The 18176-nt window shown below is 33.3% G+C and overlaps 1 protein-coding gene across 2 annotated transcripts in view; it reads right to left on the reverse strand.

Moving 5' to 3' along the window:
* Positions 1–958: 958 nt before the first annotated feature.
* LOC127166769 (cadherin-22) overlaps positions 959–18176 on the reverse strand; it is a 237436-nt gene continuing 220218 nt past the window's right edge. For both annotated transcript variants that reach the window (XM_051112311.1, XM_051112312.1), the window contains exons 11-12: positions 14786–15037; positions 959–3023 (exon numbers count right to left, since the gene is read on the reverse strand). In XM_051112311.1, coding sequence (XP_050968268.1) covers positions 2512–3023; positions 14786–15037 — 764 coding nt within the window. In that variant the 3' untranslated portion in view covers positions 959–2511. The remainder of the gene's footprint in view (positions 3024–14785; positions 15038–18176) is intronic.

The raw sequence follows: 18176 nt of genomic DNA on the forward strand, positions 1-18176 counted from the left end.
CATAATAACACTTCCGCCAGTGAAAAAATCTCCTGTTGTCTCTCACATCAAAATCCACACACATATTTGTTTATAGCTGTTTTGGCTTGTAAACGGTGTTTGATCTGTGCAGATTTCTCTTCTGGTTCAGATCAGAACACTTTTTCATTAAAAATAGCAATATTATGGATTACGGACTCATATTTTAGCTGCAAAAAATTATTTGAGGTTAAAAATGTCTTTACAGACATGCAGGTTGTGGCTTTCACAAAATGTTACTGATGGACTGGAGTGGTGTGGGTTACTTGTGAATTACTGTGATGTTTTTATCAGCTGTTTGGACTCTTATTCTGACGGCACCCATTCACTGTAGAGGACCCATTGGTGAGGAAGTGATGCAATGCTACATTTCTACAAATCTGATGTAGTAAACAAACTCATCTGTAACTTAGATGACCTGAGGGTGAGTACATTTTTTAGCAAATTTTCATTTTTACGTTAATTTAATTGTAAAATTCTCCCAAAATTATCATTATTGTAAAGCAAAAAATATGTATTTAAATTAGTTATACATCACAAATATAGTTCCTATGTTACCATTAATGTATGCAAATTTTAATTTAAGTTTTTTATTATTTTTTTATTTTTTTATTTTTTAAATAAAGGTATTACAGTAATAAGAATCACCACTGAAAACAATGAGAATTACAAAGCAAACAAACAAATAAGAATAAAGGGGTGAGAATGAGAATTTGGAACCAAAATATGTTTTATGGTTAATAAATTAGGTCTAAATGTAAAACAAAATAAATAAAATAAAATAAAATAAAACAAAAAACAAATAAAAAAAAATAAAAAATAAAATAAAATAAATAAATAAAATAAAATAAAAAAGATACTTTTTTTTCCTTTTGATTTTGGGCTAAAATATTATATGGACATGTTTTCATGTGAACTATCATCTTTTTTGGCCCAAAAATTCACCAAAGAAAACTCTTGGAAAAACCGTAAATATTTATTGATGATATCAGTTGTATTTTTAGCCATACATCTGCATTTTGGGTGGACATTTAGGGGCGCTGGTTCAGGGCAAAACACGACCGCCGCACCCCGTCTCTAGTTCATCATCCTCAACCCAACACAGAATGATCGAAAACCAATCAAATCACCCAAAGGAAAACAACCTGGAAACGTCTCGGCACACGCACAAATCATCAGTGAACATGTATATCTTGGGATATCTAAAAAATAATGGATAAAGAACCTGTCAGATGGCCTCGTTTGTTTCTTGTTGTGTATTGTGCCTTGTTGTCTTGTCTTTCAAAACTCTACTTGAAAACCGATTCAAAGCCAAACGCAACATCCACAACAAGTGATCTGGATAATTAGTTGAAAAGCAACACAACACACAAAATGTATGACAAGACAAAACCAATGCTCACAAAACCTGTCAAACAATCACATTTCACTCCAAAATCGAAAAAAGAAATATTCAATTATACTTTTGCAGAAAGCAGATGAAGCCTGTTTGGTCACTTTTATGACAGTTAAGCACATTTTCCTCAAATTTTCATTACTGCAATAAAATTTGCAGTACCTTAACAATATTTATCTACGTTGCAGTCAAGAGAATAATGAAAAATACATAAAAAGTGAAACATCTAGATACATTACAGTAATTTTAGAGGGAAAATGCTTAATTGTCATAAACACAATTAGAACAAACTTCATCTTCTTCATGCAAAATGTCCTTTCTTATTTTATCCTCTTGATTTGGGAGTAAAGCGTGATTTGGACGTGTTTTTGTGAGATTCACCCCAACAGCCATTACTTGTCTCCAGCAGAATCACTTTGTATTTTACAAAAAGAGTTTCTAAAAAATAAATACAAATATTTTCAAGACTGATTTACTGTCACTGCAAACTCCTCTCAGCGATCTCAGCCCAACTTTTTTTTTTTCTTTGTTTTTTACCCACACGATATTCAGTCCTTGTCTGTCACCCTGACAAATTCTTCAGAAAACTGTCCATTTTTGTAGTCCATTGCCAGGATGAATAAATAAATAAATAGAAAGCAATAAATACATAAATATCGTTTACTTTTTTTGTCTGTTCATTTTTCTTTAAATAAATACATATTTAAGTTTTTTTAAATGTTGGTACTTAAAAAGTCTTTTCATAGTATCCGTCCGGATCCCATTGACTTCAAGTCATTTATCTCCACAGATGGGCAAAGAAATCACAAAAAAAGCAAAGAATGAGTGTTTTTTTTTCGTGGTGCATATGGCACGGCCCCGTTCCTCTTGCTCTCGCTGACAGGTGAGAAGATGTTGGAGGTTTGCCCAGCACCCGGCCTAGCGCTTTTCTCCTTCAATATTTGTCCTGAACTTTTCTACAAGACGAGAAGTCACTTTAGAAAGTATAACGGGTGACATTAAAACTCTCCGGACGGACTGGGATCCAAAAAACGTCAATGCGGAACTGCAGGGAGAAAAAACGACTCCGGGGATGGGATGCTGATAAGAGGATGGTGCTAGGACCCTTCTTCCTCAGGTTGGGCCGGGGCGTAATATCCCGCCAGCTGCCTGAAGCGCGGCCCCCAGTCGCTGAGGTACGAGAAGTCCTGCTCTGAGGTGGTGGACAAGGTACGGATGGAGCTTAGCGAGAGAGCGGGCGAGCTGCTGCCCTCGAAAGCGTAAGTCTGGAACGAGTCGTACGGCGGAACCGATAAATCCGCGTCCGCCTGCTCCACCTTCTTACGTATGTAGCCTTTGAAAACCGTGAAGTCTGCCGGGCCGCCGTCTCCGACCACTCTGTTCTGGATCCACTGCGGGACCGAGCGCAGCTCGGGGCCCGAGTCTGAGTTTTTAACCTCGGGGAAGTCGTAGAGGCTGCGCAGGGCGCTCATGTCGTACGCCTGGGTGTCCTGCTCGCCGCCGCCTTCGTCGTTGTATTTTATGACGTTGTCACGCATGTCCTCTTCGTCTTCGGACATGCGCTGGCCCTTCCTGTGACGCTTGAGGGTCAGGATCAGCAACACCAGGACTGAAGGAACATTGAGAGAAACAAGACAGATTTACTCAACAGGCTTGAGATTAGAATAGACATCATACTATGAAGAATCAAATCTTCCTTGTTCTTTTGAAATGAAAAAGTTCACTGTACTATGAAAGTCCAAAAAATAATTTATTACAACTGACCTTCAAAAACACTGTGAACTTTTAGACACAGTGGAGTAATGAGGAGAGATATTCTTTTTCAAAACCAGTAGAAGAACTAACAATAACAGTAAAATGTTGTTAAAAGTAAAATAAAATAAAATAAAATAAAATAAAAATAAACAAATTTTATGCATTTTTTGCATTAAAGTGGCAGAAAAGATATTCATAATTTTACATAGGATTTCTACTTCAAATAAATGGTGTTCTTTTGAACTTTCTGTTGATCAAAGAATCCTAAAAAAATAAAATGTATCACTGTTTCCACAAAAATAGTCAGCAGCACAACTGTTTTCAACACTGATAATAATCAGAAATGTTTCTTGAGCAGCAAATCAGCATATTAAAATGATTTCTGAAGGATCATGTGACACTGAAGACTGGAGTAATCATGCTGAAAATTCAACTTTGATCACAGAAATAAATTACATTTTAACAGATATTCACATAGAAAACAGTTACTTTAAACTGTAATAATATTTCACATTTTGACTGTTTTTACTGTATTTTTAAACAAATAAACACAGTCTTGATGAGCAGAAGTTCCTTCTTAAAAAACATATTGTGGGAATAAAATGATTGGCAAAGACCATTTCGTGACTTTAACCTCACAATGCAAATCCTGACCACAGCAGTGAGGAAAGTAAACTAAATTAACCTTTTAATCTCAAGTAAAATATACAATGTTAAAGGAGCGCTTTGTTAACATATGCCTCAACGTCTCTTTCCATGAGAAATTAAGACATATTAATATAGTTTATTTAAAATATGCAAAGCCTATGAATGTGTCAAGCATCACAGTTTCCATGAAAATTACTTATTAGAAAACTAAATTGTCTCAAACAGGGAAAGGAAAATCCATTAACCTCAAATTGACTCTTTAGTAAACAACTGAGCCGCTTCTTGTACAGCAGAAGTCGACTTTCCTCAGCGGATCACACCACAACATGAGGAGGATATTAACAAACCCAACCTGGCAACGTTATGCAGCAAGGGAACTTATTACAAACCACATCTTAATTTTAATGAGAGACTTGTCCTTTCTGTAGCATTTCAACTACTGCATCATGAGAACAATGCCTGACAAAATAATCTCACAGCAATTTCTGTTACAACTGACCCTTTGCTAAACTCCGCCCCTCTTGGTTACTGCTGTTGAATGTGAAAAATCCATTAGAAACAGCATAAACTTATCAGATAATTATACACACAGCAACAGCTGCTAAGCCAGGACTGGTCAGTAGCATTTTAAGGCGGAGCTTAGCGCACTCGACCACTTGCATTATTCATGAGCATTTGAGACCAGTTATGAAATGATATATCTGCCATCCTAATGTCTTCATTAACTAACAATATGTGATTGAGAGGAGAACTGCAGAAAGGATTACAAATAAATGAGACGTTCACAAAGCTTCGCCGCGAGGTGCGGCGCAGATATGAATGAGGAATTAAACGTGAACTGAAAAGGCAAACAATTGAGATGGATCATTTAATAAATTAATGAGTCAGAAAACAAAAGCCGCATCCCTCTCAATAAATCAATGAACCCTTAATTTCAGCTGAATTATGTTAATTATCCTCTGCGTTTGTTGATTGTATAGCATCTTTCTTGCATTTCATCCGTTAGTGTTGTTTAAATAAACACAGAACCGGCGGCAATATTCACAGCATCATTTACATGATGCTTTTGGGTCATAAAAAGCCAACCAATTCCGATTTAGGGAACGTTGATGTATTTAATATGGATATCCGGTTAGTGAAAAAAAAACATCTGACCTAATTCCATCTGTGCATCTGTTTTAAGCCCCTAAAACTGCAGACAAAAGCAGCGATTTAAAAAAAAATGTAGGTTATTGCACTTGCTTTTGAGAATGAATGTTCAAAAGTTAGCTGCATGCACGGATCCAACACCCAAGGTATTAAAACTTCATGCATCCACACCCTTTGCCCTATGGAAATGATTTATACCTCAAATCACGCTGTTGCTTTTCTAAGCGATCGGATTTATGATTTTCTGGCCCAGCAGACCAGAATTAAATCTAGAGATCAGAATAGCAGAGAGAACACTCTTCGCATTTTCTTTATAAAGGTAAAAGAGTTGCTTTTTATTTCATTTTCGCAAACTTTAAGAATTGTTCTCTATTAATTTATCCTAATTATTACAGTGTATGTTTAAGTCAGATAGTTTGCTGTAGTTTTAATGCAGTGTCATGTTCACAACATCATCGTGTTTTATGATGATGTGGAGTGAAGAACGCACCGTGTTCAATTCTGTCGTCTGCTTTCTGCTGGACAATACATCGACATTTAATTAAATCTGCTGTCATGGTTCGGCTCTCCATCACACAGCTCACAAAATACAAACAATAAACATGCATATTCATAGCTGAAGTATTAAAGGCTGTGCTACTACTATTAATAATGGTGGAAACAGCAACTTGAATAGCTTTTAGTTTACATGACAGCTCTGTTGGGTAGTAAATGATTATATGTAATCCAGATTACATTAAAAAATAGTAACTGTAATTAGATTATATTACATTTTTATTGATTACATGATTATATCTTATTCACACAATTGCAATACGCAATTATTCATAAGTTACTGATTTGTTTTCCATCTTTTCCATTTTTCTTTCTAAAATAGCATACCACTTGGTTGCAAACAATGAATGGAATATATTTTCTCTTTGTATTTTTTTTAGCAATATGGTACAAGATTACCATATGTAAATCAATGTGATAAATGAGGTAAACAGCACTCCAAAATTAATCAGAAAGTAGTCAGATTATATTACCTAAAATGTGCAATGTAATGGATTACATTACTAACTACTAACTAATTTTTATCATGTAAATTTGTTGGCTACTAAAAGTCACAAACAACATTTTCAATGGGTCGTTAGCTGCAACCATACAAAAATCATGATGTATAAACTCAATACATAATGTCTGCGGTGCGAAGTTCATATTCAGTAAGTGATCATCTGAATATTTCATTAAGCATGTTTTCTCTAGAGGCACATGTCTGATCAAAGGCTATCCATTTTACATAATTATTAATGTAATAATAGTGCCATTGTCTTGGCTGCCATTCTAATCTTGAGAGGGAAACGTCTGGGGTCAGGCAAGGATTTCTTTCATCTTTCCGTTTGAGGATGAATGACTGGGATGAAAGCTCTCAGACAACCGTTTATGCAATAGTAGAAACTGCAGCAAAGTACCTAAAAGTGCTCTGAAAAAATCCTGCATTTTAAGAAACACTGCCTCAGATTTGCATGTACTTTAGTGCAACATTTTTTACATTTTCTTTTGGAGTTAGAAAAGTTCATGCTCTAATTAATCCAAACCTTTTTCTAACTATATTTTAAAATATGTGCATTTCAGAACTACTCTCACTTTTTTTCTGTATTAAGATGAAAAAGACTTTTCTTTCACCTTCTCTTTTGTTGTATAATGTATAAAAGCTTCAGATTTTGGCAGTAAACATTTTATTTTCTATGCACTTTCACTACTACTTGAAACACATCAGTCTTATATACGTCAGTGGCTCAGGTTTGCTTAATAACACTTGCAAAAAAATGCTTCTATTTTGCATTTTTAAAATGCAATAAGATATATTAATTGCAGATGATCAGAATAACAGTAAAAATGTTCCACTCTCATTTGCACATTTACATTTGTTTAGTATAAATACTGGTGCACAACCCAAAGTATATTTCACATCAATTAAAATTTTCAAAATCCAGGCTTTGAATCTCATTTTCAATACGTTCTCAGACTTCTAAATCCCACTGCAGATGGTATCAAAGGTAACAGACGAATTGAAGCCACAAAAGTCAAATTTTGATATCAGGCTTTGTTCAGAGTTTGATTAAATCCCCATCTTTAAGCAAGAGCAATATTAATTTCGATGCCTTCCTTACCAACCACCGCAGATTCTGAGAAAACCTATCAGATATGCTTGACCTGACATGTGTCAATTTCCATGCATCTGTCGGATCGCAGCCAATCACACTCTATTACCTTCCAAAGGTACAGTGCACGAGTTACATAAGCAAAAAAAGTGTATTTGAGGACAAAACTATATATTTAGAGCACAGCCTGCACTGGGAAGCTTGTTTTACGGATGGCTTTTGTGGTAGCTGGGAACACATAACAGTGTATTAAAGTATGAAAGCACATTATGAAGGCTCAAGCTGTGAAGTTGAAGCTAATTTTGCTCGCCGTGGACCATCCGTCTAACGCCGAGCTTTACGAGCGGCTCCGACCATATGAAAACTGACAAAGCGGTGTACAAACAAGGCAGAAAATGAACAACACACTCTGGCCCTTTCCGGAAATGACAAATAAATCAGATACGGCAATTTCCAATTCACCAGCCGTAACCCACACCTGGAGTTTCATAACTTCGCTTTCACCGGCGAGAAGTATTTATGATTACTTACTACTGTTTATGTCTTTCAGCCAGCACTCTCTGTCAGCGTTTATCTACTCTAAACATGTTCGGAGGAGGAAAGATGGCAGGCATATTCATCTAAGTAACGGACTCGGGATAGGCCGTTTTGCAATTGTTTATTCACCAACAGATAGAAAGACGCGCGGCGCGACTCCTCAAAGACGCTCTCTGGCTCTTTGATTCAGTGTTTTTCCATAAGCCTGGGGGAGATAAGTCTTTGACCACACTCTCCCTTCATGTTATTCTTCGATTCTGGCATGATCAAGGACTCTAAATGGCCGCGAGCCAGGTGAAGTGAATTGAGTTACACAGACTGCATTTGCAGTGCATGATGCATACTAAACGTGCTAATTCCTGCGAAGGCGGCATGAGATGCATGCATGCAGACCAGTCTTTAGACACATTAGGGTATTGCATGCATCGATTACATAGACTGGAGCAGAATTAACTAGAACAGAATCATTAGAAGGTCTTACCACTAGGGGTGTGTGATATTGACAATAAATGATATTTATTGGGATTTTTTTTTTGATAACAATAATTAAACAATGTTTTGTTTAGTGTCTTTTTGTGCTAGTTCTTTGGCTGTCATTGATGAATAAACATGACACTAGAACCACCAGTAGATAGCAGCAAGTCCCTGTCATTGAATCATTCATTTAGACGATTTGTTCAAAACGGCCGATTTGAAGTCACTGTCTTCATGAATGGATTATTGAATCACTGACTCAAATGATTCATTCAAAACAGCTGATTCATTTAGAAATGAAGCAAGTGACTGCATTTATGAGTGGATCACTGAATCATTGACTCAAATGATTTGTACAAATGGCTGATACATTTAGAAATGTAACAAGTGCCTGTCCTTATTAATAGATCATTGAATCACTGACTCAGATTATTCATTCAAAATCATTCGTTCATTTAGAAATGAAGCAACTGACTGTCTTTATGAATGGGTCTCTGAATCATTGACTCAAATGATTTGTTCAAAACGGCTGATTCATTTAGAAATGAAGCAGCTGGCTGTGTTGATGAATGGATCACTGAATTACTGACTCAAATGATTCATTCAAAATGGTTAATTAATTTAGAAACGAAACAAGTCACTGTCTTTATGAATGGATAATTAAATCACTGACTCAAATGATTTGTTCAAAACGGTTTATTTATTTACAAACAACGAAAGTGACTGTCATAATAAATGGACCACTGAATCATTGATTCAAATGATTTGTTCAAAACGGCTGATTTGTTTAGAAACAAAACAAGTCACTGTCTTTATGAATGGATCACTGAATCACTGACTCAAATGATTTGTTCAAAACAGCTGATTCATTTAGAAACGAAACAAGTCACTGTCTTTCTGAATGGATCACTGAATCACTGACTCGAATGATTAATTCAGAATAGTTCATTCATTTAGAAATGAAGGAAGTGACTGTCTTTTATAAATGAATCACTGAATCACTCAAATGATTAGTTCAAAACGGCTGATTCATTTAGAAACAAAGCAAGTCTAAAAGAGTCTAAAATGTAGCTCACTCATTGTTTACTTCTTGCTAGCTATTGTATAAAATCAAAATCACCTTTGCTCACATGCTAATATTTAGGAAAACAGTACCGTTGCTTGTGTGATTACTTAACTATATAAATATAAAAACAAAAACCCATACAGGGACATTTTTTGCTTTCATACCTTGAATTATAGCAACATTCTAACTACATTCTAACAGTGAGTGCTTTTGAACTCTCAAGACGTGTTTTTGTTTGTTTTTCGCAAAGTAAGTGACATATCCATAATTTCAGCTCACATATCGTTAAAACAACAATTACGATATTTTTGCAGACGATAATATCGCATGCCTCTGTTTACGACTTTGTTTTCCCAATAACCTACATACTTTATTCTCCACATCTGGATTGAGCTGTGAATCCGACCCCCCGTTGCGGCCTTCGCACTAGTGGTCGCACTAAAGGCGTCGCGTGAAGAAGCGCATTATGTACCTGCCCTTGTGAAACATGTTGCGACTCCTTGCCGTGCAGATGTTCGGTAAAGCGGACCTGACAAGACGGCTAATTTACCCTTGGGCGGCGGGTGGCCAGGACTCCCATCATGGCAGATGGGCCGTAATTGGGACGGATGTGTGCAGATGCCTTGCTGCGCCCAAATGGATTTATCACGTCACCCTCAGAATGAACTGATGGAGGGGTTGTTTGTTTGAAGCTAATTAGGCAGAAATTTGTTTTCATTCCCTCCTTATCATACCACAAATTGATCTAATAGGAACGGTGCGGCGTTCAAGAAAGGCATCGATCACGAGAGACGCCCGCTTCCTCCAAACGTCATGAGATCTGTCCGATCTGTGAACTCAATGAAGAGAAGACATGCTGCTCAAACTTTTGATTACATCTAGATTAGACTAGAATGACTAGATTAAACTAGACTAGACTATGACAGAATAGAGACTCCTAAGTCAAGCTGAAATTTACATAACAATTCATGTAATTATTCAACAATATAAAGGAATAAGGTATCACAGGCTGTTATATGGAAACTGACCAATCAGAAGCCAGGACTGGAACTAAAACAAAATAGGAGAGAATAGCGTAGAATGGAATACAATCTTACTAGAGTATGAATTGTATTTCAATAACAACTTTTATTTACATTTAGTCTAAAGCAGATTAAAATAAAATATTGTGCACAAAAATAAATTAGAAGGAAATATTAAATAGAACAATCATAAAAACTTTCAAAAACAAAATAAAAAAGCAATATATAAAAGGCAAAAAGGTACTTGAATATTAAATATTCAGAAGCACAGCACAAATAGAACATGAATTATTAAGAATTATGTTTCCAAATATAACTTTTGATTCCATTTAGATTAGAATAGAATCAAATAGGGTTAAAATAAAATCAAATCAAATCAAATAAAACAAAATAAAATTGGGTAAAATTAAATAAAATACCCCCACTCTCCCCCTAAAAATAGGCTAAATAATACACAACAAAACAAAAAACAAAACAAAATGAAATAAAATAAAAAAATAAAATAAAATAAAAAATAAAATAAAATAAAATAAAATAAAATAAAATAAAACTAAATGAAACAAAACGAAACGAAACGAAATGAAATAAAACAGGCTAAATAAAACAAAACAAAACAAAACAAAATAAATACAACTAAACTAAACTAAACTAAACTAAAGTAAACTAAAATAAAACAAAATAAAATAAAATAAAATAGGCTAAATAAAAATAATAAAATAAAATAAAATAAAATAAAATAAAATAAAATAAAATAAAATAAAATAAAATAAAATAAAATAAATAATTTAGACTTAGATTAAAATATGACTAAAATACACTTAAAAATCTGCTATTGACCAGGAAGTCAGAACTGGAACTAGTATGGAACAAAACCAAACAGTACAGAGCATCGTAGAATACAATACAGACTCTCTAAGAATACTTTGCTAGAACACAGATGTTCCATAATCTGACTATAATGAATTGTATTTGTCCATATGGGATTTGAAGGTGGCTGCAAGTGTTCTCAGTGCTCATCAGTGACTGTTCACTGCTGCCAAACATCTCAAACATCCATGATTTAAAACAACCAGCATTAAACTTTCAATCATTCCTGCCTTTCAGCTTCACCGTGGTGCTTCAGTTTTAATTGATGTGTATTTCAGAAGAGGATCAAATTCTTTGGCACAACCATTAAATTGAATTATTAATTAGAGATCAATTTTGAGGTGCTTCGCTCACATATTTGCACAACAAATTAAAACTAATGACTAAATGATGAGACATTTTATGAAAATGTAAATGGTGTTTGTCCGTGCAAAAATTACATAAAAAAATTACATATTTTATTACATAAAAAAATGAGGTTATGTTTCCAAATATTGATTCCATTTAGATTAAAATAGACTAAAAGTGGCTAAAATAAAATAATATTAAACAGATACATACTTTTGGGAAAAAAAAAATAAAAAAAATAAATAAAAAGCTTAAAATAATATAAAATTAAAAATAAAATAAAAAGCTTAAAATAAAACAAAATTAACAAATAAAGCTTAAAATAAAATAAAATAAAATAAAATAAAATAAAATAAAATAAAATAAAATAAAATAAAATAAAAAATACATCAAAAAGCTTACATAAAATAAATGCAAATAAAAAGCTTAAAATAAAATAAAATAAAATAAAATAAAATAAAATAAAATAAAATAAAATAAAATAAAATAAAAGGATTACAGTATGACAGCCTATGTTACTTAAATACTGATCAATCAGAAGCCAGCAAACTTGAAATAGTCAAGATCAAAACAGAATGGCATAGAATAGAAAAAAGAACTATTATATATAAAAGGAGTAAGGTCTGGCAGTCCATGTTTAAAATAGGCTAAAATAGGCTTAAATAGGCTAAAATAAAAAGCAGACTAAAATGCAATTAAAAATAGAATATTAAATAGATAATAATAAAAAAATAAAAAATAAAAAAGCTAAGCTAAAAATTAAATAAAAATAAATAAATAAATAAAAATTACAAATCTAAAAATATAATTGTAAAAGTGTCTCTATAATAATCTGGTCTCTAGACAAGGCTTTTTTGCTATATTTAAGCCTGATTATCTTACGAAAGTAATAGCACACTTTTCCTCGACAAGCTCTAATACTTCGGGTTAATAGTTTTGAAACCCCTAACCAAAAGTACGAGCAATAGTAATAGCGATGCTTGACTTAGCAAACACGCTGATTAAACAGAAATGAGGTGCGTCCGATGACCCGCACATGACCTATAGATGAATCACCACAGGAAAGACAAGCAGAAACAAGCTCAGCTGACTGAGAACAATTCATGTCGCATACATCCCTGAGAAAGAGAGAGAGAGAGAGGGATGGTGAAAGCGCTAAGTGGAAAAGAGAGAAATAAAGACAGATATACTAAGGCCAGGAGAAAGTCATAAAACTTTCAGAGATGACAAGAGAAGCGCAGTCCAACGCTCTGCTACATGAGAACGGGTGGATGTCTGGAAAGGCTGCTCTATTTAAAGCGGCGGCGCTCCGCAGGGACAGCGGTGCTGATGCTGCTTTTTTTGCGAGCGAGGGCTACATCCGTTTTGAGCATCCCTTAACTCACCCGTCCTCCGCCGGAGAGGCCGCACGTCATTCACAGAGCCCTGTATCGTGCGTGTGTTCGCTACTGCGTGAACAAAAGCTTCGCTTCTCCGCCTGATGGAGGATGAGCAACTGCAGAAGATGCTGAATGCAATATTGATCAGCTTTTATGTCATTCTAGTTTTGTTTTTCGCCTCCTGCCGCATTTGAACCCAGGTTTTAAAGAAGGATGACTGGCCATTAAAAGAGTTGGAGATACACACAAATGTTCAGAGCTCAGCTTTATATAGCTGCTGCTCTCTGTAATTGCTCTATGAATGCAGATATTAATGCACGCTGTCAAGGTGAAAAGGGTGCAGGTAAGGGTGAGATGATACACACGAGTGACCCTTGCATTTATTCACATCATTGACCCACATGTACTCACATTCCATGACATACTTACTGTACAGAAATGCTGAGGGAATCTTCTGGGTTATTTAACACTTAATATCTTAACAGCATACCACAAAAAAGAAATGCATAAGTGTGCATGAATGAATTGGAAACACATTGGAAATCAATGGAAAGCTATGATGAGATGAGAACTGTGAATACATGTTTTGGCGGTATCTACTCATTCTGTATTGTTATTTTTTTTCCTCTATAGTTTTAGGAATAACAATTATAATGAATGTTTTTATTAATTTATTTTTTATATAGACATGACATTGACATGACATCACTAAACTGAATTTTAAAATAATTTTTTTGAAACAATTTAATTATTATATTATATAAATATAAATATAAATATAATAATTATTTATTATTTATTATATAATTATATATGTATATATATATATATATATATATATATGTATGCTGTTTAAATGATTAATCGCGATTAATCGTATCCAAAATAAACGTTTTTGTTTATATATGTGTGTGTACTGTGTATATTTAGTAGTTTTTTTAGTTTTTTTAAAAACAAAAATGTAAAAAATATATTACAATTTATGCAATTTTTTTTACTTATGCATGTCATTCTTTATTATTTTTTTACACAATTTTAGAATTAATTGAGTTGTACATTAATAATGGTGCAAAATTAACAAATAATAATAATAATAATAATAATAATAATAATTTGTAAATAATGTAAATGAAATTAGTAAAAAAACATATAATATTAATGATTATTTTATTACTATTATTACTATAATTTTAGAATGATACATACTTACTGTATTAGTGCATTATTATAATAGTTTTGCTTCACTATGCATCCACGACAGATAAAAAATAAAGTTTTTTTAATTAAGAAATTAATTTTATTTTCAAACAAATCAGAGGTTTTTTAAGGTCATGAGAAACAAATTTAGAAAAGTGCATCCAAACTTTTGACTAGTACTGTGAGTTTATGCACACGGCAGATGATTTTATCCAAAGCGACCAGTGAATTCAAGCTTTAAATTTCATCAGTTTTTTTGCTCCCTGAGATTCAAACCCATGACCTCGCCAATGTTCAACCAGTCAAGCTACATGATGGTTGTTGCTGGTTCTCAATTCGCTGTCAGATCTGTCACACAGCTTCAAAACTAGAACCACAACACAATATCACACACATACAGCACGAGACCGGTGCGATAGAGTCGCGTATCAACCCAGTCTGTCAAAGTCAACCCAGTGTTTCATCGCACAACCGGCGTAAAAAAGAAAACATGGTTACTTTTGCTTGGTATCCGTGTGAGGATGTGATGTAACACACTGTTTAATTTCAATAAACTCACTGGAATGACACCAGAATGCATAACCAGAAGTCCATCCACTTAGAAATGCAGTACAAAGTCAAATGGACAAGTTATGCAACACTGAAATACAAGAATTTCACATGCATTTCACATTTATACTTAGGAACTGAGGTATGCATTGAACTGCATTCTCACAGACACTGACGTTAAGCTGTAAATGACTTGTAATGTTCCTGTAAGACTGATAAGTGAAAGGTTTTACCGATGAGGATGAGGATGCAGACGAGCAGCGCGATGAGAGCGCCGGGGCTGAGCGCGGATGACATGACGAAGGCCGTGGCGTTGCAGGACTGAATGGCTCCGTCCGTGTCACAGCCGCACACGTGGATGGTGAGCGTCCCCGTGCTGCTGAGGGCCGGAGGGCCGCTGTCCACCACCAGAATGGGCAGCAGGTACACATTCTGCTCCTGACGGTTGAATCCAGAACGCTGCGTCCTGATGCCGGCTGTGTTGTCTAGACAAGGAGAGACCAAACAGACAGGAGAGAACAAACAAAAGGTTACTGTTGGCACATTTGGCTCTGTGTACTGTATGCAATCTACTATTTATATCTTGTATTAAAAATATAATTTTTTTTTTACATTTTTTTTTATTGTTACTGAAAATAGAGGCAGCATAATATAGAATAGTATTGGCAAACTTTTTTGCTGCAAGCAACTTTGGTATAAATCTTAGTATAAACATTACATACTATGATACATTTAAAAATAGCATGGTCTTCATATCTGATAAATATATCACGGCACTGAAATTCATGTAAAAATGAACCTAATTATATGGGGCATAGAGAAGTTAGACATCTAGTTGCTTAGACAACCCACCAACTTTTAACACTTTTAAAAATTAGGGTGAAAAAATAAAAAAATAAAATACAATATAATTTATATTTTTAAAATATGCATAATTTATATAAAATAATATAATGAAATGACTAATAATAATACTAATACATAAAAAATTACAACTTTTATTCAGCAAGGATGCATTTAATTCATCAAAAGTCACAGTAAAGACCTTTAAAGTGTTACAAGAACATTCTATTTCAGATAAATTAACCTAAAAACCAGGCTAATCATAAGTAAAAAAGTAAAAAAATAAAAATAAAAATAAATAAATAAATAAATACACTTACATTTAGACTTTATAATAATATAATAAAATAATAATTAATAATACAAATAATAATACATTTTTTTAAAGAAATGAATATTTTTTTTTTATTTAGCAAGGATGCACTAAATTTATCAAAAGAACATTCTCTTTCAGGTAAACAAACCTAAAAACCAGCCTAATTATAAGACTAATTAGTTAACTAGTCACACCTCACTAACAGTCAATGCTTTTAAAAATTAAAATGACAAAAATAAATAAATAAATAAATAAAATAATATAAATAAATAAATAAAAATAAATAAATAGATAAATAAAAATATAAACATTATGTACTAAGGTATATATAAAAATAGTTTTACCATCTGATACCGTCATTATACCCTGGTAGCATAAAAAGTTACATTATGGTAAATACTTTTATTTAGCAAGGGCATTTAATTGCATTTAATTTATTAAAAGTGACAGTAAAGACTTTTAAGTTGTTACAAGAACATTCTATTTCAGATAAATGAACCTAAAAACCAGCCTAATTATAAGACTAATTAGTTAACTAGTCATTCAGACACTCCACTAACTTTCAATGCCTTTAAAACTTGAGGTAAAAAAAGAAAGAAAAGAAAGTAAAGAGACGCAATAAAACACAATATAAGTCATGCTTGGTATATTTAAAACATATTTACAATTTATAATGAAATAATAATGAATAGCAAAAATAATACAATTTTAAAAATGAACACTTTTATTCAGCAAGGACACTTAAATGGATCAAATGTGACAGTAAAGACTTTCACATTATTACAAGTAAATTGTATTTCAGATTTTATTTACATAGTTATTTTATTTAAAATACATTTATTGTTTCTAAAAATATATAATGTATACTTAATTATATATATATATATATATATATATATTTTTTTTTTTTTTTTTTTTTTTTTTTTTAGAAAATAGTATTTTTAAAGACAGTATTTTTGATCAAATAAATCCAGCTTTGGTAAACATAAGATACTTCTTCAAGAACATTATAGAGTTTCTTAGAGTGTAAAATAGCCATACACACACACACACACACACACACACACACATACAAAACACACAATCGCTCCCCTAATAGAAGAAACACCACAAACTGAACCCACTGCAGGCTGTTAGCGAGAAACAAAGCAGGTGTAAAGTTCCCCAGAACTGAGGCGGCAGATGTATGAATGTGACAAACACCGACAAACAGCAAAATGCTGTGAAAAACTACAGCAACAGCTCAACTAATGGACTTGCATACAGGCACACGAGCCATCCATCACGGAGGACGTACATCACTGTCAGCTCCAGCGCTAGAGCACGACTTCCTGATAAATACAGCTCGCGTCACCACATCCGCTACAGAGACCAGGAGTTTTTGCTGAGTAAAAGCACCATGACATTGTGACTCGACTGGACCAGTAAATCTTCTCTCAAAGGCACTCTGCTTCTCATAAATACAGCACACACCATCAGCGAAAGCAACAAATCCATTTCTGAAGTCTAAAAACATCAGGAACGCAGACATTACCATAACCAAACTACAGCGCAGGCGTTTCCCTGCAATGAGTCCATGTAAATACCGAGATGAGTTTTAAAATGCAACGCTGACACCCTCATCGATCGGGTTATGTCGAATCCATCAACCAATCATTTATTAAAAAGCGCGGAGCCGTGACCTTTCAATATTCGTCTAGTTGGGCCGCGTCGTTCTGGCAAACACCTAAATGACAAAAAGAGGACGCTGAAGGAAAGCATTGATTGAGTTCAGCACCTCGTATCAGCGTTCAGATTAGCTTCATAATTGATTTCGAGTCATCAAAAGCTGTGAATCAGATTTAGTGCTTGCGTTTATTAGAGTTCCTGCACTTTTGGCCGATGAATTACTGTGACCTTTACAGTGGTTGGATAAGGATTTTTAAAAAGGATTCAAATGCAGAACGATTCGAGAACGACTCAAGAATCAACTCAGAATGATTCACAAATCAGACAACACTACAAGCACATTTTACTGTACACAATTTTAATTAATTTTCATTACTAATAATAATGCTGTATCAGTTTAAAATTAAAATTAAATGGTTATTATTAATTATTCATATATGCTACATGTACATAACATAATACAACTAATATAATATAATATAACATAATATAATATAATATAATATAATATAATATAATATAATATAATATAATATAATATAATATAATATAATATAATATAATATAATATAATATAATATAATATAATATAATATAATATATAACCATAAATATACTATAAAATACAACACTTCCAAAAGCACTGAAGGAGTAGATAACCAAAATAAAACTGAATGGAATTACATTATTAATTAATTTATTATTATTATTATTATTATTATTATTATTAATTAATTAATTAATAATAATTGTTATCTAAATATAAAAAATAAAACCAAATTCAAAAAATGAATAAA

This window comes from Labeo rohita, chromosome 6 (genome assembly GCF_022985175.1).
Source record: "Labeo rohita strain BAU-BD-2019 chromosome 6, IGBB_LRoh.1.0, whole genome shotgun sequence".
In the NCBI taxonomy this organism is placed as follows: domain Eukaryota; kingdom Metazoa; phylum Chordata; class Actinopteri; order Cypriniformes; family Cyprinidae; genus Labeo; species Labeo rohita.